General features: G+C 41.1%; 1 protein-coding gene across 2 annotated transcripts in view; it reads right to left on the reverse strand.

The window, feature by feature from the left end:
* Positions 1-345: 345 nt before the first annotated feature.
* Positions 346-23,436, reverse strand: part of NSF (N-ethylmaleimide sensitive factor, vesicle fusing ATPase) — a 146,425-nt gene continuing 123,334 nt past the window's right edge. Inside the window, exons 18-21 of one of the 2 annotated variants that reach the window (XM_042965732.1) lie at positions 7,905-8,039; positions 5,756-5,869; positions 2,292-2,347; positions 346-1,830 (exon numbers count right to left, since the gene is read on the reverse strand). In XM_042965732.1, the coding sequence (XP_042821666.1) occupies positions 1,788-1,830; positions 2,292-2,347; positions 5,756-5,869; positions 7,905-8,039 (348 nt within the window). In that variant the 3' untranslated portion in view covers positions 346-1,787. Of the gene's footprint in view, positions 1,834-2,291; positions 2,348-5,755; positions 5,870-7,904; positions 8,040-23,436 lie in introns of both variants that reach the window. The other variant, XM_042965731.1, reaches the window with a different exon arrangement.

Here is a 23,436-nt window from a genome sequence, read left to right on the forward strand (position 1 = left end):
AGCTGAAGTCGGACGCTTAACCAACTGAGCCCACCCAGGTGCCCCAAACCAGAGATGTTTAAATAAAAACAATCCATCTCCTTAGACTAGTTGTAACAAAGCAAGGAGGGGCTCTTCTGAGCCCCCTCTTCTTCACATATTCCTATCAGTCATACACACTGTTTCATACAAAATACTGGTCTACAGAATGTTTTCAAGTATAGATATTCTTTATTGCATTCCTTCATTTGCATTAAACAATATATTTATATTTTTCAATATAGTTTTGGACAAAACACCAAGAAATCAACCTCATTTAACAAGAGACATAAGTTAATACAATGTGTGCTGCTTTCACAGGAAGAGAAAAGAGGCAAGCTGTAAAACAGATAAGGGAATCCAAGATACTGGCCACCGGGAATCACAGAATTTCACAATACAATCCACTTTTTAAAAAGCCACAAAATAAGCTAGGGATGAAAACCCAAAACAAGATAGATATGACACTGAAGTCAACCAAAAATACATACATGGCAAGATCTGGAGACAATTTGCCTTCTACCACGGGGACAAATGACAGAGCTACACCCAAGTGCCACTGTGGCAACAAGTCCCTGGGCGGCACAAAGCCCCTTCAGATGGCTTCTGATTGCCTGTCCCTGCGTTTTAAGCAGCAGTGGGGAGAGAGTGGCCTGCTCTGTAAGTCTCATCACAAATATGATGACCTAATTAATTCCTTTTGACTCCGTTATAAGACAAACCACGGGCTCTCCTTCCCTTTGGAAGAAGAGTGTAGAGGGTAAAGGAAATGTGTTAAATGTACTGGAATGGATGTTAAAAGACTCAGAGGGCAAGGGCTAGAAAACAGTGTCTTCTGGAGAAAAGTGTTTTATTTAACAGATGCTAGAGAGTACAGATGGTTTAAAATAAAGGAAGGATAAATTCTAAGTTGTTAAGCTAAGGATACTAATAAGCCTTTAATATTACAAAGAATTGTCCCATTTAGAATTGGACACTAGTAACGTGCTGAAAGTTTATAAATGATTTTATTGTAACGACTCCTTTCTATTTAGGGGTGTACGCTTTTTCCACATGGGTCTTTAACAAGTCTTGAACAACAAGCTACCAAGCGGTAACGGTTAGCAGATCTCTTAACCACAGAGCAAGTCAGTAACATTGAGGATATGCCACGGCCAACACGGTAATAATCAGACTTCCTATTAAGAAAGATCTTTTGACTGCAACTTGGAAACATCTCTGAAAATGATTGAGAACAGCATTTCGAAATTCAAAGCCCTGTTCCTTCAGGCAAAGATAACCACCAGTTTTCTGGGAGAACCTAAACCAAATACCCAAGTACCTTTAGTGTTAGCACAGGGGAGTTGTAAGATAATCCCTTTGAACCCACACTTCCAGTCACTCTTCCTGGTTTACATCTAGAAAGTCTTCCTTCTAAGAAGCCAAGTGTTGTCTTGGAACATTGTTACGTTTACTGAGAGGGTTGGGTGGCGATGGCGGTGGGGAGCTTAAAACGTGTAGTGTTCACAAGTGTAGTACATCACCCGCACTTAAAGACCGAGGAAGAAGAAATCATCTTAGCTTGCACAGAAAGGTAAGCACAGCATTCTAAAGCGAATTTGTACCTTCCACAAAACAGCAGAATATCTGAGTAAGCACAAGGGAGGGAGTTTTATTGCACTAATCATGCAGAGTGAGCACGTGTTGAAGGTAGGGACTGTTTCACTTTGTCCAGGATCTTGAGTTGAGTGAAGATCCCAGGCCATCTTCACCTTGGTCACTTCCTTTGGTCACTGTGTGTGTGCAAAGAGTCCGTTTTCAAAGTCAAGGGGGCTACTGAGAAAGAAATACCCAAAAGAAACAAACAAAAAACCAGATGAGGGTCTACAAAAAACCATGCGTCACAAAATCACTAAAAGCTTCTTAATGGTTTTTCTACGTTTTTCACTATGCATTTGCTATTAGATAAGCATTTCACAAAAGAAAACGGTCATAGCCCCATGCATTTAAAAGCAGGCTCCAATAAATATGTACCATTGAGTTTTTTCCTGCATTGTGACAAGGAAGTTTTGCGAAGCAGGACAAGGAGAACAAACCAACAGAACAACCAATTTCCTTGCTTGGTCTCTCAGGCCTACAACACAGTGAAGAACTCTAATAAATGGAAACAAAGTTGTCCAAGAAAGGTTGAGAATTCAAATTTATACGCACTGTAGAGCAAGTCTTAGAACAGGCAGTGGAATTTAACAGAGTGGTAAGTCTGGCTGACGGTCTTAAGTGTTGCATGTACTTACGCTCCTTCTTCTCTTAAGAGGGCCAAGAATTTTCTCACACGGTATTCGGGATCCATCTAAACACAACAGAAGAAATAAAGAAGATGGGTTAATGGTACCTTCTAATAACTACGCACTTCGCGCCAAGGAAATGCGTGGTTTCATACTTCCTCCAGCGCTCTGCTGAGTCACAGAAATGTGTTAACCTGCCCCCTGACCAGCATTCTGACACACAGCGAAGCCGATGACCTCATTCCAGAGGAGTGAGCGGGATTTCCAAGCAGACAATTGCTGGGCATGGGGTTCCAAATGACCCAGCTGGTCATTCCCAGGCACCTCAGCTGAGTGTCCCGTTAGCTGGCACTGTGTAAGAGGACACGTGTGAGAGCAGACAGTGGCCACTCTTGGGGGCTCAAAGGGCATCCAAGTCATAGAACTTATTATGCAAGGTATATAAAACTGAGACCAAAAAAAAACAAAATTAAATTTAAAAAAAAAAAAAAAAAAAGAGGTGAGACCAAACTTAAAACCAATTGAGGGTGACTAAAAAGTAGCCTACCATCTATTCACGATTGACACGTTAGCTTTTCTTAGCCTTGGTCTCCCTCACACAGTTTCTTCTTTGCGATTAATTAAAAAAAATTGTGCTGAAAGTAAAAGAAGGAAGAGTGGGGCTGACTCCCCTAACGCGACGCCTGGATAATCTGGGTCTCCCCTGACAGAAAAGCATCACGCATGGGGCGCCTAGCTGGCTCAGTCAATGGAGCATACAACTCTTGATCTCCGGGTTGTGGGTTCGAGCCCTGCACTGGGTGCAGAGATTACTTAAAAATAGTATCTTTAAAAAAAAAAAAAGGCATCATGAGTCCAGGTGAAGATAGAGAAGTTTTGGTTCGGGGGCTAGATTTAGGTTATTACTATTGCTCTCTATTCATTTTCCTTTTATATTCATATTTACTCATTTGTTTAAATATATTTTATTCCCAGTGGTCAGCCAGAGATGTTATCTAAAAAAATGATGATTAAAAACATCTTTAATTCCTTAAGATGAATTTTTATTGTGAGAAACATGCCTAACTTTTAAAAAATGCTCCCGGGCAGGCGTCTGTTTCCCCAGAGGGAACTCCCTGCCCTCCAGGAGTAGCTTTCAAACGGCGGTGCGGCTGTGCAGAAAGGTACAATTGGATCCCTCCAACCACAGTTTTGTTTTTTCTTTTTTTAAGATGTCTTCTCTTCTATCCCCAGAAAAACATCCAACAGAAGTTTCAAATGTATCAAAGTTAAGAGGTCAGACTACAAAGGACTAAGAAAAAGAACGAAGAACTAACAAAAGAAACATTTTCCCTCTTTGGGAATAGAATTACATATGAATCAATTGTCAAGTTCTTTAAAAAAATGGAACTGGCTGGAGCTCAGCTGTAGTCCGTACTTGCAGGTCTTTGCCCATTAAATATATTTAATATGTGTGAGCAACGACTTACTGACTTGCCTGTAGCTATGGAATTAAAAGTCAAGAGAAAGGGAGGAAAAAAGTAATCTAGATAAATGACTTTATTCCCTCAGGTGACATCCAGTCAGAGCAGATACTCAGCACTGTGCAAGTTTTAACAGAATCGTGTGGAGTGAACAGAGAGGTAACATGACTTATATTCTGCTCAACTACATGCCTCTTCACTTAGGCTCAGTCTCTCTAAGGCAGATCTAAAGAGAATTCACTCAGCTGCACGAAATCCATTTGACATGAAGGGGTTCAAACTCAGAGGCCTCTGAAGTGTCAGTCGCTGAAGATTAGGCCCGAGTGCCCCACTCTCACTTTCTGCCCCACATACATAGAGGCATTAAGGTGATCACTGACCTGCAGGCATCAAAGGAAGAAGGGGTAGGGACTGGAGAGAAAAACCCACATAGTTTCTTCTCTGCAATTATTGAAAAAAATTATGCTGAAACCAAAAAAAAAAAAAAAAAAAAAAAAAAAAAAAAGAAGAAGAAGAGTAGAGCTGACTATCTTGACAGATTTATCTTTACCCAAGGAAAGAGCTAATACATCTGTATATGCACCTTTACCAAGAAGAAGCCTGAGCAAAGTGATTAGCCTGTAACTTTAATTTACCGCTCACCATGGAAAATAAATACATTTCAGTCTGGCTGAAAGTTCAATAGATTAAACTTTAGGTTTCTCAAAGCCACAATTTTGTTTTCAAATAGATGGGCCAGCAAAGATTAAAAAGGCTTCACTTCATGTTCTCAATTTGTTATTGGTCCAAGAGCCTATTTCAGGTGTCGCCGTGAAACTCAGACCTCCCCCCCCGCCACCCACTGCTCCCATCGAGTGAACGGCAGGACTGAGCAGCGGCAAACCATGCCAATAGTGCAGCCGGTGTGTCCACTGATAACCTGGGATGGACCCATCTGATGACAGTTTGATGAGCGCCCTACTGTGTGTCCGGCTCTGTTCTAGGCACTGTGGATTCAAATAGTGAGTGATCGCCAAGATCCCTGAACTCACAGAACTTGTAGAAGTACATTTATTATCTAACCAGTATGGCAGATAAGGACAGAAGACACAGGACGGGCACATGCAGGGTGGAGTCCCCAAAAGTAGATGTGCGAAAGTCCCAGAGAAATTTCATCTGTCTTTGTCCGGGTACTAGCCTAGGGCTCAGTTTTCTATGTGATCCTGGATGCTTTAACTCTACAGTAGTTTGCATGAAATTTCTAGGAGCCCAGCCAGGGGGAAATATATAGAGCCTAAGTCGATTCTGTACAATTCAATTAACATGTCCCTTAAAACAGTCTCCCAGGCCCCTTTTGGTGTAATGCACAGTAGCTTCTGGACCTCTGATGAACAACACCATCTTCCTTCCATCAGTAATCGGCTGTGTGATCTTGGATAACTCCTCACCACCTGTGGGACACTCAGTACCCTCATCTCTAAAACGGGGGGTGGGGGGTGGGGAGGAACAGCAAAGCAATTGCCCTTCAAAGCCCTTTCTAGTTCTAAGATCTAATGACTCCCTAAGTTAAAATTGAAAGTAACTTCATAATCTTTTCTTCTATTTCTGAATTTTAAGAAGAAAGAAAAGTACCAATAAGTTATTGCTGGTCTCAGAAGCAGGCTACTAATAGCAACTTGAGTTCAGAAAGAAGAGAATTATGACAAATTATTCAAAACCCTGTAAAGGTGGGGTGCCTGGGTGGCTCAGTCAGTTAAGCGTCTGACTTCAGCTCAGGTCATCATCTCACAGATTGTGAGTTCCAGCCCCACATCGGGCTCTGTGCAGACAGTCCAGAGCCTGGAGGCTGCTTCAGATTCTGTGTCTTCCTCGCTCTCTGTCCCTCCCCCACTCATGCTCTGTCTCTCTCTCTCTCTCTCTCTCAAAAATAAATAAACATTAAAACAATTAAAACCTTAGTAAAGGAAATATAAAACCTTTTGGTATATCATGAAGCTGTGTCTGAATCACACAGAGAATGAAGCATCTTACCTGTAGCGACATCTCGATCAACATTAGTAACTTCTTGATTCCTATCCAAACCTTCTTCCCTTTGACTTGCTGTGAAATTGTGGTACGTTCCTTATCTTTGAAGTTGCCCAAAAGCTACAAAAGCAATAAAAATAACGAAAGCACTTTGAGAGTAAGTTAATTATAACAACATTAGTTAACAGTCACATTTATCCCTAAAAGAAGAGTGGTAAGAGCTACCTGACTGGTTTAAGTTGACAGGATTTTATCATATTTTATTTTATTTTTTTTTTAAATGTTTATTTATTTTTGAGTGAGACAGAGCATGAGCGGGGAGGGACACAGAGAGAAGGAGACACAGAATCTGAAACAGGCTCCAGGCTCTGAGCTGTCAGCACAGAGCCTGACATGGGGCTCAAACTCAGAACGGTGAGATCATGACCTGAGCCGAAGTCAGACGCTTAATTGACTGAGCCACCCAGGCGCCCCGGATTTTATCATATTTTAAACTCCAAACTGACCTTCCTAACCCATTAGGTAAAATTATGAAAGTGAAAGCTGGTATCCTAAATCCTGTTTTCCTATAGAAAACTGTGGGTTTTCTATAGGGGCTGTTTTCTGGCTGTGGGGAAAAAAAAAAAACTCCAACCAACCCATAATAAATATCAGTTACAATTTTTGAGTAAATTTTTTTTTAACATTTTTTAACATTTATTTATTATCGAAAGACAGAGACAGAGCGTGAGCGGAGGAGGGGCAGAGAGAGAGGGAGAGAGAATCTGAAGCAGGCTCCAGGCTCTGAACTATCAGCATAAAGCCCGACGCAGGGCTCGAACTCACAAACTGCGAGATGATGACCTGAGCCAAAGTCGGACGCTTAAGTGACTGAGCCACCCAGGCACCCCTATATCAGTTACAATTTTTAACATGTGTCAAAGCAGAGACTAAATTTAATTCTTAACCAACCTCGACACCAGAGCTGCTCACATAGGTAATCTGGAGACATTTATCATATAGAGAATTTCTATTTTGCTGGGAGTACGCCCCAACCGCATGGGTCTTGCGGAGTTCAAGAAGCTTTTACCACTGCTGAACAAATCACTAGGTAACATTTTTTTCACAGATCTCATCAAGTCATTTGTGTACACTGATATTAACCAAAAGTTTTAATGAAGAATATAGTTTTTTTAAAAAAATTAAAATTTGGGGTGCCTGGGTGGCTCAGTCGGTTAGGCGTCTGATTTCGGCTCAGGTCATGATCTCATAGTTTGTGAGTTCAAGTTCTGCGTTGGGCTCTGTGCTGACAGCTTGGAGCCCAGAGCCTGGAGCCTGCTTCAGATTCTGTGTCTCCCTCTTTCTCTGCCCCTCCCCTGCTCGCACTCTGTCTCTCTCTCAAAACTAAATAAATAAAAACATTAAAAAAAATAAAAATTGGGGCGCCTGGGTGGCTCTGTCGGTTGAGCGTCTGACTTCGGCTCAGGTCATGATCTCGTGGTCTGTGAGTTCGAGCCCCGCATCGGGCTCTGTGCTGACAGCTTGGAGCCTGAAGCCTGCTTCGGATTCTGTGTCTCCTTCTCTCTCTGCCCCTCCCCTGCTCACGCTCTGTCTCTCTCTCTCAAAAATAAACATTAAAATAAATGAATGAATGAATGAATGAATGAAAATTAAAAATTAAACTTTGTCATCCTCAAAAAATTTAAGAAAACATTCCTATATTATGGACTTAGTAAAGCAGTTCCTTTTACTTCTGCAGCTTTTTGAAGTCTGTAATGTTTTAATCACGGTTCCAATTTATTAAATGCAGGTAAATGGGCAGAAAGCTGTTGCAAGGGACCGAATTTTCTGCATGCTGATTACTCTACCCTCCCCTTCTCCCATTCCAAGTTTCTGGCCCATGTACCATATGTATCACTCATGGCGGGCACACAGGAATTCATTCCTGGCAGGCTGGGTACTGCTTACACCAAGGAATGGGAGAGTCATTCACTTTCACTGACATTCACCTCTTCCTCAAATTCCTGAAACTACTGAAAGTATATCCCAGGCGCCCTGTTCTAGGTCAGCACAGAAATGAGGCACCGGGTGCAATGTCTGTGGTACACCCTGAGCGTTACTGCCAGCCCCAGCTCCTGTCGTACGGACAGTTTGCAATCCATTGACTTGTTTTCACCTCCAGAGCTTCCAACAGCTGCTCTCCGGTGGCAATGTTGGGCACATGGATGGTGGTGCTGAAAGCGTTCAACATCTCCATCTCCTGAAGGACATCTTTGCGGCTAGTGGTCCCAATGATAAGAAGCTTGCGGCCCTGCTCATAAGGAGAAAATGTGTTAAAATGCATAGGAGAAGACTGGTCAGGAAACCAGAGTAAGCCTGAACCATATCCGTTTATTTAATTGCGGAAATGTAAGTGATTAGGCAAAAGAAAAAAAATTCAAAATTTTCCTCATGAAAATCTAAAGAAAAGTATCAAGAGTATGATTCAGAAAGAGAGACACTTTCTTTGGGACATGATCCAGAAAGAGACAACAGCTCTTTCTTGTCATTCGTGTCAATAAAATAATGGATAAATCAGGGAGACATACAAACCAAATAAAAAGATATATGTTGAAGTATATGTTGTAATTCATTTCTCACGGCCAACATGGTACACGTATGGTAGGGATTGGGAAAAAGGAAATGAATGAACAGAAAGTCTGTATCACCCACTTAGCAAAGATTTATTATGCTTTTAAGAAGGAGCAGGGTAACAAAAATTGCTTACATTTATGCAACACTTAACTGTGAAAGGCATGGTGCTGAGTGCTTTACATAACTGTGTCATTTAATATTTTTAAATTTCATTTTTATTTTTAACCCTAGAACATACAAAAAAATGTTTAAAAACTATAGCAGGCCTATGCCACCATTCCCGTGTCCCTCTTTCCAAAGGCAATCATTTTAAACTCTTAGTTTTTCTTCTTGTATTTACCTTCTTTTCTTACAATAACAAGGTGATACCACTATTTTTAGATTTTTGTTTTCCGCTTAAAATAGAATTTGATGACTATTATGGAAGATGAAGAAGATTTAATATTAATTTTTTACCACCCCCCCCATGTGTCTCTTTTCTTGTCCTTCCAATGTAGTTATTTTATAGTCTTTGGTTCCATCTATATTCAGTATTTATCATGATTGCATAAATATGATTGACAGCTAAGCCATGTAATATACTATTACATTTCCTTTCTTAGGAAACATTTTATATTTATTAGAGTTAATGACTGCTATTTCACCCTTTGTTTAGTTTACCAGGTGCCTATTATAAGTTCCTCCCCAAACACACACAACCATGAAAATCTTTTCAGTACATTCAAACATGTCAGGGAATTTTAAAGTTTGTGTGTTTGTTCGTTTAAGACCTCCCTTTCCTAGAGTCCTCTGTTCTCAAAGCTCAGTCTGAACTGATAGCTCTCTAGGCCTGTTGCACAGCTGTAGCTCTAGAACCTTCCTCTCTCCTGTTATATCCCCTACATCCCGGGGTCTTCCCTTTACTTCATTTATTCCCTTTTCCACGGTGCATCTACTTCAATAACTACCAGAGAAAGGGTGCACAGGAGGTGAAAATGTAAAGACTTTGAATGTCTGGAAATGCTTTTATTCCACCATTAATACTGTCTACTCCACACGTGACAGTTTGGCTAGGTAGAATGAACAAACCTAAATATAATTTTCCCTCCAGAATTCTGAAGGCATTACTCTATTGTCTTTTAATTTTCAGTGTTGCTGGCTAGAAGACTGACGCCATTCTGGTTTTCTGACTCTTTGCTTTTACTTTTTTAATTTTTAAAGGATCTTTTTCTCATCCTTATATTCTATAATTGCAAAATTAGGTACTTTGAGATAAGTCCTTCTTTACTCATTCTGTTGGTGCTAGATGGGTCCCTTCTAAACTGGAAACCTCTAATCATTCAGTTTTAGGAAATATCTTGGATTATTTCTTTTCATTCATTTTCTGTGTTTTTCTGTCTTTGTTTTTTGCCTCCCCGCCCCACGGAATCTCCATTAGTTGCATACTGGTCTACTAAGACTAATCTATTATTGTTCTTTTCCTTTTTCTTGCTCCTGGTTTTTATTTTTTTTCTCTTTCTAATGCTTTTTGGGTTAGCATCAACATCATCTTCCAAATTTATATTAAGTTGTGTATTTTCATTTCTAAGCGCTCTTTCTTGTTTCTTGAATGCCTTTTTTTTTTATTATATCCTATTATATTTAATGGCTATGATGCCTTATTTTAAGTCTGTGTGAATCCTATAGATTTTATAATGTTTTCTTCTGTTCTCTGCCTAGTCCTTGTCTCCCTGGAGTTCCTTTTTTCCTATTTGTTTACTGTAGGTTTTCCTCAAGTATCTTGGTGATTGTTAGATGACCATTCAGATTTAAAAATTAAACTAATGACTGGAAGCTCTGAGTCTGAGGGCTTTAATACAGGATGATCAGATAAGACTTGGCTGATTATTGGGAGTCCTTCAAAGGTCAAGATGTGTACATTTTTCCCAGGGAAGAATCTTCCTTCTTCCTGAGGGCTCTAAAGGCTAGTTTCCAGCATTCTGGGAGTCGATGGGGGAAGGGGTCTGGGTATCTCATCATTCAATATGAAGACTCCCATTTATTCCTATTTACAGTATGGCATCTCTTGAGATCAGTGTCTCATTTACTGTTCATATAATCCTGACAATTAAGTACTCATGTTATCTCTACTGATGAGGCTATTGAATCTCACAGATAGAAGTAATTTGTTCAAGGTCAAACAACTAATATATAATGGAGGCAGGAATGGAAACCAGATCCAGAATCCAAAATCGTATACTGCTTTCTTCATGAAGAAAACACATTAAAAAAAAACAAAACCAAAAACCGTTTACTTGGAAAATGGAAGAGGAACACATTTTAAACTATGTCACTAGATTGATGGTACACACTCATTCCACAGATAAGCCTTTAATACAACAATTGAACCTATTCACGGATCTTAGAAACGCATGATGTTAAAATAAATTATTATGTGAAAATTAAAATAAACGCAGGAAAAGATGTTAAGAAATTGAAGATCAGACACCAAAACAATTTCAATTTGGGTTTTGTAAACATTACACCACTACTATCAATAAGGCATACCAGCCATTCACAGTTTTATTCATCGTTTTTGTCCACCTACTGTGCCAATAATGGAAAATGAACCACAGGCATTATCAAAGAAACACAGGCATAAACAAAGGCATATCAAAGAAAGCTGAGCCCTTCTGGCACAATTAGTGACTGGCATATCAGATGACTGTGCAAAGACTATGGGGTACACGTATATTTGTGGGGTGCCTGGGTGGCTCCGTTGGTTAAGTGTCTGACTCTTGATTTAGGCTCAGGTCATGATCTCATGGTTTGAGACGGAGCCCCTTGTTAGGCTAATGTGCTGACAGCACGGAGCCTGCTTGGGGTTCTCTCTCTCTCTCTTTCTTTCTCTCTCTCTGTCCCTCCCTTGCTTGTACATGCACAGCACTTTCTCTCTCAAAATAAACAAATCCACATTAAAAAAAAAAAGAAGTATACCTGTGGAGTTTAACTGAAGGATAATCATTACTATTCTTCAAGACATCAACTATCTAAAAACCAAACACGTTTTCAACAGAGCTTCGTCAAGCTCCTAGATGAATGTGGAATAGATGTTGTATAGAGAGAGAGACAGCTATGAAAGAGATGATGACGATCCAACATGGACAGGTGGGAGGTATTATGCACAGGATGTCGTGGTAGAGGGAGGGAACATGTGGCACAGAAACCTCTCCTGCTCCTTCTCTGGAACAGAGTCTTAAGGAATGAGTAGGTTGATTAGGAAGATGAAGGGGAAGGCTATTCCAAGCCAGAAGGAGCAGAAACACCTAAGTCTGAAGGTGAAATAACAAAACCCGGGGAGCTGAGGTAATTACAAACACAAACGCATACACACTTCCGCTATCACAGAAGAGTGGTGCTCTAACATTCAGCACGAAATTCCATCTGTAAACTTGGGAAGGGATCTCTGAAGGCTAACAGATGCTAAAGGCCACACAGGCTGGTGGAGCTGCCTTACAATGAAAGGTAACTGACTGTTATCTCTCCTTTTCCTTAGGTTTTTAATGCTCATAATTCAAATTCCCTCAATTCCCTCCATTCAGCCCATAATTCAAACTCCCTCATCTTGCCTTCTCTCAAGGAAGGCAGCGTTGGGCCTAGAAGAACAGCACTGAGGAAGAAGCTTTTTACTCCAGAAAGACGGAATTGCCATTTTCCTAGTGAAAGTTTCTCTAACGTTAACAATGACTACGCTCTTCGGAGTGTTGAAAGACTGGGAAATGTAGAGCAACTTATAATGGAAACACTAATTTATGTTTTGCTTTACTTCTTGTTTAACAAGACTGCAAACACTGCAGAGAGGTCATGACCCAGGCGAGTTCAGGCCTTGACTTGTAAAGCATCATCTTTAAGAAAACACCGAAAATCATTACCAAATAATTAAATTGTGTTGGGTCATTTTGTCTATTAATTAGTGGTAATGCTCATGAGGAAGCTTTATCATGAAAAAAACTGAGTGTAATAAATCATATTGGAGGACATTTCGGAGGAAAAGCTGCCAGCAGCATGTAATAGGAAAGTCAGCTTTGAAAATAAAAGTAGAGCTCAACCCAAGAGGGGAAATCCAACTGGTTAATGTGTGGCTCCTAGGCTGAAGTCTACAGCATGGAAACATGCCCTTGGTGGAAAGAAAAGAAAAAAAAAAAAAAAAAAAGAGTGATAACTTATTTGAAGGGGAAAAAAATTGTTCCCAGCATACTCTTTACTGAGATTTGCTAGTTCCTGATACAATAAAGAAACAGGCCTAAATAAAATGACTATCTGCCAATCGGATTATGATAAACATTGTTCCAAGGTTAAGTAAGTATTAGTTAACTAATTCTTGGTACCATAAGAAGCAACTCAGGTGAAAACATTACCATGAAAAAGGCAGGGCTCAGTCAGGTGTTGATCCTTCAAAAAAACACTTCTTTACATGATGAAGAATGAACAAAGTACTAAGCAGTATCTAAGCCTTTTGCCACACAAAGGACTAACCAGATAATCCACACCCTTTCAGAGGTCCTGCCCATTGATTGGCCCCAATAAACTGATTTGTAACAAAAGTTCATGTGGAAGAAAGCTTTTTTTTCTTAAATAAAAATGCCACCAATATAATACTGCAGTGAAATGGAAGGGCTGATTTTAACCTGTGAACAAAAGTAAAGTCAGTTATGCAGTGAAGAAAGGCCATTCTTCCCGTATCATTCAATGCTGAGCAAGTGTAATACACCCTTGGTGAGAAGAATTAACTGTGAACAATTGGAAACCCTGAAATGGATTAAGAAGTGAGTTTAAAAATGCAACTCAAAACTGCTGTGTGCCGGGGGCCTTAAACTTTATGTCGATTGTTAGAATTTGAGGTTTTTGTAACTGAGAGTGAAAACGTTCAGAATAGTAAGGATTTCTAAGCCCAGTAAGCAAAAGACTCGTTGATCAGACCATTACCAAGAATTTATTCTGTTCAGATATTTATGGAATTATGAGATTTGATTTGTGTCTTCCAAGTGATTATAATTTAGCTGGGAAGAGCAAACAGACATTCAGGATGTGTACCAAGGAACACATCAGCAAACACAAACTAATAATGGCTGTGGGGGCACAGCATAAGGGGATAGTTTTATTAGAGTAGGTTCCTCTAGGAAGATTCCCGTAGTACTGTAGGGACACTGACAGAGAGGAGGCCCTGGAGGAGACGGGACAGGTCTCTAATGCTACTAAATCCTATGTGGGTGGTGGAGGCAGCTGAGCCAGGGCACTAAGTCTTTTTAGAGAGGGGAGTGGGCAGCCACTAAAAGGAAGACTCAGAATGCTAAACTAAGGAAGGAGATTTAGTATAACAAGCAACAGGAAACTACAGAAGGCTCTTGAGGAGGCAGAACGGCGATGGAGAGAGAGAGAGGATCCTGGCAGCTGGAGGCAGGCCGGTCTGGGGGCCCGCAGGAAGCTGCGGCACCAATGGTGTGCCGGCACTACAAGTCAGCGTGCCCCGGAAGGATCCGCGTTGTCCCACCAATACCTCACACACGCCGTCCTTTTGAAGGCAAGCCCAGGGCTGACAGAAAGCAAAGGAGGAGAGGCAAGTCCCCTCAATGGCCAGGTGGTTTAGTGCGGTAGCAAAAGGTCAGGCTCCATCGTTCATAATCGTGTGATTTGGGGTAGGTGATTTAACTTGAGTACCTGTCTCCTTCCCAACCATACAAGTGGGATACAAATCCTATCTATACCAGCTCGGGTGAAGAATGCTTGGGGAAGGGGGGGTCTTGGCCATCGCGGTCGGAGGAGGCCAGAATGAAAGGAGACGCAAGCTTGAGCGCATAGGTCTTGAGAGGAACCTGAAAAAGCATTCTCTGCCTAGGATGTCAGGGCCCCGTAAGGTTAGGGTTAGGTCAGGGTCAGGTCTCGTGGGCGAGCAGTGGGGTGCCTGGAAATCCCTGTCCTCCCAACACAGGGCCCTGGCAGCAAACGATGCACACAGAGTGCATTCTCCCAGAGAGCCAACACTTCCTCTTAGGGGAAGATGAGAGCTCCAATCTTCAGCTTGACTCAGGTGGCAGTGAGGCCCACTCGGGGCCCAAACGAAAGATCAAACACCCCCTGGAATAGTGGAGTGGGTGAGAGTGAGTGGCCTCGTCAAGAGGCTTCTGAGGGAAAGGTCTGCTCAGGGCAGGGGTGTGAAGGAGCATTCCTGGTAAGCCGTGCTTTAGTCCACCCCTTACCCTAGCTTCATTCTTGGAACGGGAATAATTTCACACATTTTTACTTAGTTTCTATTAGCCAATACAGAGACCTTTAAAAAACATTCTACCTACCATAGTGCTTGTACAACTTTATCGCTGCATTTATTCACCAGTCTGAATCTTGTTCCTAGACTATCAGCTCCCTGGGGGTAGGAGCCGTGTTTCATTCCTTGTGGTTGTGAGCACAACATGCCTGGCGCACGGAAGATACTCCTATGCGCCCTCCGCCTAGAATGCTCTTCCCATCCACGTGATTCTTTCCCTAATGTCAAGGCATTGCTTGCACGTCACCTCTTCCACTGGGCCCACACAACCCCCCATGCTCCGCCATTTAAAACCAGTCTCCCCTTCTTCATCTCCCTTTATCCTGCTCTCTCTTCCACTGTATGGTTTAACATGTTCTGTATTTTACTCATTTACTACTGTCTTTACTTGTTTATTGTATTAACTGCTGGTCCTCCTTTAGGAGGACAGGATTTTTGTCTGTTGGGGTTTATTGATATATCCACGGCCAGCATAGTGCCTTGAACATACTGCGAAGGGAATAAATTTGTGTGGAACAAATGAACGGTGATCTCATTGTCGGCTTCAAGGGCAGCAGATCACTCCTTCCTTGTTACAGTCTCTCTTTTGGCCCTGGAGAAATGCACGTTATGCCAGTGTTCAACAGGAAAGTTAACTATCTACCATTTCAGAGTCTATACCTTGGAGCCTCACGTGGTGAATGCTAGAACAAGTTTTCAAGAAAATAATCCAGAATGAGCGGCACGTATGCTACGTTTACAACGTAAGTAGATGCCATAAGGCTGTCGTCTCTCTCTTTTAATCAAGTGATCGATGAGTAGTTAAGCTATTGATCGGAAAATACGGACTTCTCTAACAGGGAAAAGATGAGATTTATTAGAGGGCATTAATTTAAGATAGTGAATTAAGTATTATGAAGCATCTCCTACAACTCTTGGTTTCCCCAAAAAAAGAGAAAAAATTGACTACCATTAAAAACAACCAGAGTCTGGACAGTAAAAGGAGAGGAATGGGGCCTCTTTGCATATCCTGCATGCATTTCTGATTTCTCATGCTCAAAATGTCTGTAACTTTTTTTTTTTGTAGTGAAATGTTTAAGTTGAATACCAAAGGAAGGATGTTTCAAATAAATCATGCTACAACTAGGCTGACGACTACACTTAGACGCTCCATCAGACTGTACCCTGAAGCAAATTCTTAGTCTACTGTCTTTGTAACCATCCTCATGGTGCTGTAAGGACAGAGGACAATCAGGAGGGGAATTCATGATGCAGATTGGATATGAAATGAGAAACTTTACCCCAAATAATTTAAAATAATTACTATAGCAAGAGCAGACCACTTTGTGATATTACAGAATATTTCAGTACCAATATGTGAAAAAGACACTGAATCATCAGATTTTACACTTGGAGTCGCTCTTAAGCATTACCTCGTCTAAAGATTACGTAGTCCTCCCCTGGTTATTTTGTAGAGAAAACTGGGATGAGAGGCAAAGTGACCTGTCTGAAGCTTCTATACCCAGGCAGGGAGCTGAAGCTAGAGTTCAGGCCTCTTTGATATTCCCATTATCATGTGCATTGTTTTCATCTGTGTAATTTGTAACTCCTATCAGCAATGGCTGATCTCTTAATTATGAGTTAGGGAGATACATCACCTAGAAATTACGATCTTTGAGCTCTTGGGAGAAAAGTTTAAATTAAGCAAATAGAGTTGTACTGACCATGGTACAGTATTCTTAGTGCCAAAAGGAATAGTTTTGTAGACACTCTCTCTCATTAGAAACTGAACTAAGGGGCGCCCGGGTGGCTCAGTTGGTTAAATGACCAACTCTTGATTTTGGCTCAGGTCATTATCTCATAGTCGTGAGATCGAGTCCTGCATCGGGCTCTGCGTGAGTGTGGAGCTTGGGATTCTCTGTCTTGCTTCCCTCTCTGCCCCTCCCCTGCCTGCACGCACACACTCTCTCAAAATAAATAAATAAACTTAAAAAACAAAAAAACTGAACTAAGATGATCACTGATTACTTAGTGAATCCAAACTCTTCAGCCTTGCACCGACAGAAAATTTCCCTCCCTCTCTCAACTTTTAGTTTGATATGCCTTTGATATGCCTGTGACCTCTGTGCTCTCTAATCAGGTCAATTTTCTTCTTCCTTCTTATTTTTTTTTTTAAGATTTCATTTTTTTGGAGTAACCTCTGCACACAATGTGGGGTTCAAACCTACAACTCCAAGATCAAGAGTTGTACACTCTACCAACTGAGCCAGCCAGGCGCCCCCTTCCTTTTCATTTAATTTCTATCTCTGTGATTTTTATTCTCAGCCTTCCTCTTTATTAAAATTCTTTCCAGAGTTTTCTACCAGTTTGTAATTATCTCTTAGGTCCAAGATATTTTAGAGAATGGATCGGTATGCCCAGTAACAGCACCTCACTTATCTGGAGGCCAATCCGCTAAGCAATTTCAGCTATCCAGAACACAGACAAGAACCAAGATATAAGCAAAAATACTCTAACTTCTGGGACCAAAACAAAACAAAACAAAACAAAGTGAGGTTCAAGTGACTCCGTGCTGCCAGTGCCAATTTATCCACTAGACACAGTGGGCACAGCGGCCACAGGGCCCATAAAACTTTGAAGGGCCCACAAAAATAATCAAAAAAAAAATTTTTTTTTTTTTTACATTCGAAGAAACAAAGAACTTTCAGGTCAAAGAAAAAAAACTTTTTTTACCATTTTATTTTTCAGTAATCTTTATACCCAATGTGGGGCTCAAACTCACAACCCTAAGCTGAAGAGTCACATGCTCTACCAACTGAGCCAGCCAGGCACCCCAGTAAAATGTTTTCAATACCAACAGTTGGAAAATAAAATACTGAACTTTTGTAATGAAGGAAGGGGCCCAGGTATAGTCACAGGAAAGCTCCTTCAGCTCTTGTGGCCTGGTTACCCTTACTTTATAAAACAACTCATGAGTCCTTGCGGTTGCCTTTTTTTAGTGCACAGCTGACCAGAAGCAGCAAATTAGAGAAGTGGGAACCATCAGAGGCAGGGCGCCTGACATAATTCAATGGGATTTAGAAACAGCTAACAGTAAAACCATTAAGAAACATGAAGAACAAGGAAAGGTACCAAAAAATAAAAACAAAACAAAACAGGGCACACTGGACCCATTTAATGACTACATGGGCAGAGTCTTATACATTCCAATAGTTCTTGCTGTTACTCGTGGTATTACTGACTCATGTGATTATGATTTGTAATGATGATCCTTATTCTTTACCATACTGTTTATTATACTTTGCTTCAGACACCAAACAGGTATGTAACAATTTTTTTCTCTTAAAAAAAGGCTAAAGTGGGGTACCTGAATGGCTTGGTTGGTTAATCGTCTGATTCTTGATTTCGGCTCAGGACATGATCTCTCAGTTCATGGGATCGAGACCCACATCAGGCTCAACACTGACAGTGCGGAGCCTGCTTGGGATTCTCCTTCTCTCTCTCTCTCCTAACCACCCTTGCTCACATGCTCTCTCTCTCTCAAAACAAATGAATAAACTTAAAAAAAAAGGCTAAAGTATAACAATTGATATTTACAGAAGTTAAGCTTTAGCCATTTGGAAAAAAATAAAGCTTTTCATTTCTTATGAATTCCTATTCCTCTCTCCAGTGAAACTGAATATGCTATATGAAGCCTGAGATAAGTAATTGTACACAAAACATATCCTTAAATTTCCAAGTGTCAGTTAGTGTGTAAATAATAAAAATTTGCTAATTCTTGCATAGACACATCCTTCGCTGTCTCTCCCCATCGCTTCACAGCTGGAATTCCTTAGCAAGGCACAATGGCCCTGATAAATCTCCCTTCTACTCATCTTTCAAGACCAAGATCAAGAACTATTTGTGAAACATTTGCAGATTCTCTCAGGAAAACTGACTGTGCTTTCCTTTATATTCCACTGGAACCCACATAACTTACAAAAATTAACTAGATACATCATGTGTACACATCTTTCTCCCTCACTGGATACTGACATGGACACCCGTCAGCCTCGATTAGAAAAAGAGTACCCCTCCTAGGGGGATGAATTAGAAAGAAGCATGCCCCTACCCTAGGCCCATTCCCCAAAGCCCCAGCACCTTGTATGAGTAACTCTCAGGGTTAAGGCTGCCAGACAAAGCCCCAGGTATGCCCCAAACAAGTATATCTCATGCAGTGCTTGATATCTTTCTGAAATTCAAATTTACCTGGACGTCCTTTATTCTTGTCTACTAAATCCAGCAACCCTACTCAGGGCAGATGCAGCCCCACACCAGGGTGGATGGCTTAGTGAGCACAGTGTGGGCTGAATGTTAACCCTCAATTGTCACTTGACCTTGTACACAAATTGCACAACTGAACAGGTGGCCCTGGATTTGAAACTCTTTGAGGGCAGGTACAGTGTAGTGGCTCACTCATCCTTGTATTTCTACAGGTTGGAACAAATGTTTATGAAATGCACATCCTAGTGAAAGCATACAACCTGTGAAGTAATATTTCAAACCTGGCATGTCGAAAGAAATATTTTTGGATGGAAAAAAAACTTTCCATCTCCCTTCCGTGGAACATAATACAACTGTCACTATCTATCTTAGTCAACCTTGGTCACATTGGCATTCCTGCATCGTAAGCTCTGACTGGAAGCAAAACACTGAGCGGTATGCCAGGTGGGTGTCCAAGGTCAACTGTGAGAGCCATGAGGCACCCTCACACTTGTCCTCTCAGAGACACAGGTGTCTTATACACCAGACCTTAAACCAGCCTTAAAAGAAAAAAAACAAGGTGGGGTGCCTGGGTGGCTCAGTTGGTTAAGCGTCCGACTTCAGCTCAGGTCATGATCTCACGGTTTGTGGGTTCGAGCCCCGTGTTGGGCTCTGTGCTGACAGCTCAGAGCCTGGAGCCTGCTTCAGATTCTGTGTCTCCCTCTCTCTCTCTGCCCCTCCCCAGCTTGCACTGTCTGTCTGTCTCTCTCCCTCTCTCAAAAATAAATAATACATTAAAAAATTTTTTTTTAAGAAAAAACAAGGTTAAAAAAAGTTGCATGTAGACGAGCTTAGAGACAAAGGTACATTCATTTAAGTGTTAGTTAAATGGCACATCAGTTGGAAAGATTGGAATTAAAGAGTTTTGACAGTTATATGCTGCTAGTTACAAATGAAAAAGAGCATACACATTTTTTCCTGATTATGAATAAATGCAGTGTTGAAATTTATAAAATACAGGAAATAAAGTAGAAAAAAATCACCTATAATCCTATCATCTAGGATAGAGTGGGTACTTTTCAGATGGAAAAATAATAGAACTTCCTTTGATTGCATTCTTTTAAAAATCACCCTTTTTGCGTATGTTTTAAAATGAACATCATCTTACAGAATAAGAGATGTATTAAATATTGGAAGGATGAGCTCAAACGCTATTTTGACTGGTAGGGGTATGCGTTCAGAAAGTTGAGGGGCCACTGAGACAAGGCAATCACAATAAACAATTTCGGCACACCTCCCCCGGTGCTTTCTCCTTTACGACTGAAAGCACACTCAGAGAGTAACTGAGGATTAAGTGAAAGGTGATTTGACAGTTATGTAGGAAGTTTCTGACCTAAGCCCAGTTAATACAGATAACGGGTCACTAGCTGGGTGGCCAGAATTTTCCATCTGACTTCTGTCACCTGGTGTCTCTCCCTGTCCTCCCTTCCCATTTTTGTTCCTCTTATTCTGGAAACTGCCCCCTTCTTCCACTCGCTCCGGGGCTAAGTAAGGCAGGCAGGGGCTGTAGGAGCAAGATGGCGGGCAGCTACGGGCCAAGAAAGCCGCTATGCTCTTTCTTGCCAGCATTTCTAGGGCTGGTTTCTTCAGCAGCAGCCACGTGGAGCCCAACTCCTTTGACATGAGTGGGTTGCTTTGTCGGTTTTATGTATTTTTTGTGTCAGGAAAGACAGGGTCAGAGTTTTCTTTGAGGTGAATAATACACTAACAACTGAGCTGTGCTTTGCGGTTTACAGAGAACTACAATAAACATTTATCATATTTCATTCTCACATCCTCAACCTCAGTATTATTATTGCTCCGATTCTAGAAAAGTGAACACTGAAGCTCAGAAGTGACTGGGTTCTAATTCAAGTCTCTGAATTCTAACTCCTGTGCTCTTATTTACACTGCCAATGCCAGTTCTGTGTGTAGTTAACGCCCACCACCTTCAAAATAGCCATTCAGTGAATATTATCATCCACATAGCCTAAATAGGGGAAGGAAGGAAGGAAGGAAGGAAGGAAGGAAGGAAGGAAGGAAGGAAGGCAGGCAGGCAAGCAAAGCAAAGCAAAGCAAAGCAAAGCAAAGCAAAGCAAAGCAAAGCAAAGCAAAGCAAAGCAAAGCAAAGGTGGGACTGTCTGGGGCCTTTCCTGTGGAAGCACTCTCTCCATTCCCCAGTGTGAGGTATAAGGAGGGCTGTCAAGAGGAAGATGTGGTTATAGACCAAGGAGTGATTTAAAAAGATCAAGACCTCGTTCCATCTATATCCCAATAACTATCAGGAATATTGATGGATTGTTCTGGACCTTTTGTAAGGTTCCCCTTAGTGGCTCTTCTCACCCAACATTGTCATGCCAGGTAGTAAGTAGAAAGCCCTAGGAAATCCCCAAAGATCAGTGTGCTTGTTTTAGGGACAAGAAGGTAGGAGAGACTCTGTGAAACACTGTTTTGTTCCACCTTGAGTTGGGAGAAAAGGGAGCTTTAGTCACAAGCAACAGGCGACTGCAGGGAAAGAGCCAGTATGTGGGCCAGTCCCTGGAGGCTGAGGATAAATGTAATAGGCAGTGTCCGTGGGGACCTCACAATGGCCAGAAGCCCTAGTCCTCCGTCTACTCCTTCCCAGCTGAGCCCTGACATTCCCGTCTCTATTTCATTCTTCCTTTTATAACAGGGGTCTTTAATTCCCAGACCAGAGCACTTAGGAAGCTTCTAATTCCAGCAAATGGGAGATAGGGAAGTAGGGGGTACTTGTTTTTTCCCCAGTACTGCACGTGAGGCAAGTTGTGCCTGGGCACTCCAAGTTGGAACCCTGAACTCACTCTCCATGAAAATCTGCTACAGAAAAATGGCCGCATTCTTTAGTTTTCCTGTCTTACAAGCTACAAAGATTCTGTGGACTATCTAAAGGTACCTCTATTCTTAAAACAAAACAAAACAAAAAAACAACAACCAGAAGATGTATTTCTAGTTCCATATAATAGTCTTCACAAAATACTAGACCCTCTAAGAACTTTGAAACAGCAACAAAACAGGAACAAACGGTATCTGAGATGTCAACCCTGGAGCCCCAACTAATGGGCATATTCAAAACAAGGACAGACATTCATTCCCTTTTTGAAGATGTTAGGAGAAGACTCTATAAGTCAATTCTTTACAAATGGCATGCTCTGTGGACAACAAAACATTCCTACTTTTCAGTAACTCCATGCTTTTTATAATAAAGCATTAATACCTTCTATCTGCGTAGTCCACAGGTTTACAGAGGACTTCACTATACATTATACTCTACACTAGTTGGCCCTCATTGGGGTAAGTAAAGCAGGGAGAATTACCTCCATTGCACAGACGAAGAAATAAACAAAGATATTAAGGGACTAGTTCAAAGTTGACTGAGCTAAGACTCCAACTTAGGTTTTCTGACTCCAACACAAAGAGGAAGTTCTGCAGAGGGGGTCGTCATAACAAGGTTCATGGCACCGTGGAATACTATGGTACTAAAATCAACACTTTCCTAACACCGATGTCATGTCACAATAATATATTTAAGGCGATGGGGCTAGACCTGAAGACATTCTGGCAGTGAGAGGCTATTGTCTCGACACCATTAGCAGTTTCCTGCTGATTAAACTTTAGATACTTAATTTTGAGTTAGCTGAAAATACTGTATATGTTTTATAATTTTTGTATTCATTAATGCCTATCATAGATGTGCTCTACCAAAAACCAAAACAAAATCCCGATTTTGAGAAACACGTATTTTAATGTATCTGTTTTAATTTATTTATTAACTTGATTTGATTTATTTTTAAGTAGGTTCCACACCCAACGTGGGGCTTGGACTCATGACCCTGAGATCAAGACTCGTATGCTCTATGCTCTACCGACTGAGCCAGCCAGGCGCCCCTGAAAACATGGTTTTATTCAGCAGATATCCGTAGCAACGCTTTATGAAAGGACTTGCCAAATGTCTTTCACTGTAATTTATGTACTTAAAATCATTCTACATACATATGTACTATATGTATATTCGATTTAAGCAAAGTATAGGCAATTTTATAAAATACAGTAGCCATTTAATATCACTGACTTAATAAATGGAAAAATTGGGCCACTAAGTTGTCAACCATCATACAGCTTTTCTTCAACAAAGAAGTCTAAAGCACGAGTCACCACATCGGTGATTACAATGATGTGTCTGGCAAAATGACTACACCTCTTTCCTAAAGTGGTTATACATCTTACTGAGTCATATTGTAGTCATTAGCCAGAGTTAATTTTGAACAGATAGATGGGGAGATACTCATGTTGGGGCCTGCACGATTTGGAGTCTCTTCCATTATCTGCTTATTTTGCTGAAGAAACCCAAAGCCTGAAGAGTTGCTTAATGTTACCAAGACTTCCTAATACCATGTCTGAAGTAAGACCGCGCTCAGATGTCGTGTAAGGATTACACGAAAGGCAATCTTGTCTAGAGACCGGTGATGTCAAAACGAAATCCACGGGACACACAAATAACGCCCGCTCGAGTTCC

This window comes from Panthera tigris, chromosome E1, assembly GCF_018350195.1.
Source record: "Panthera tigris isolate Pti1 chromosome E1, P.tigris_Pti1_mat1.1, whole genome shotgun sequence".
In the NCBI taxonomy this organism is placed as follows: domain Eukaryota; kingdom Metazoa; phylum Chordata; class Mammalia; order Carnivora; family Felidae; genus Panthera; species Panthera tigris.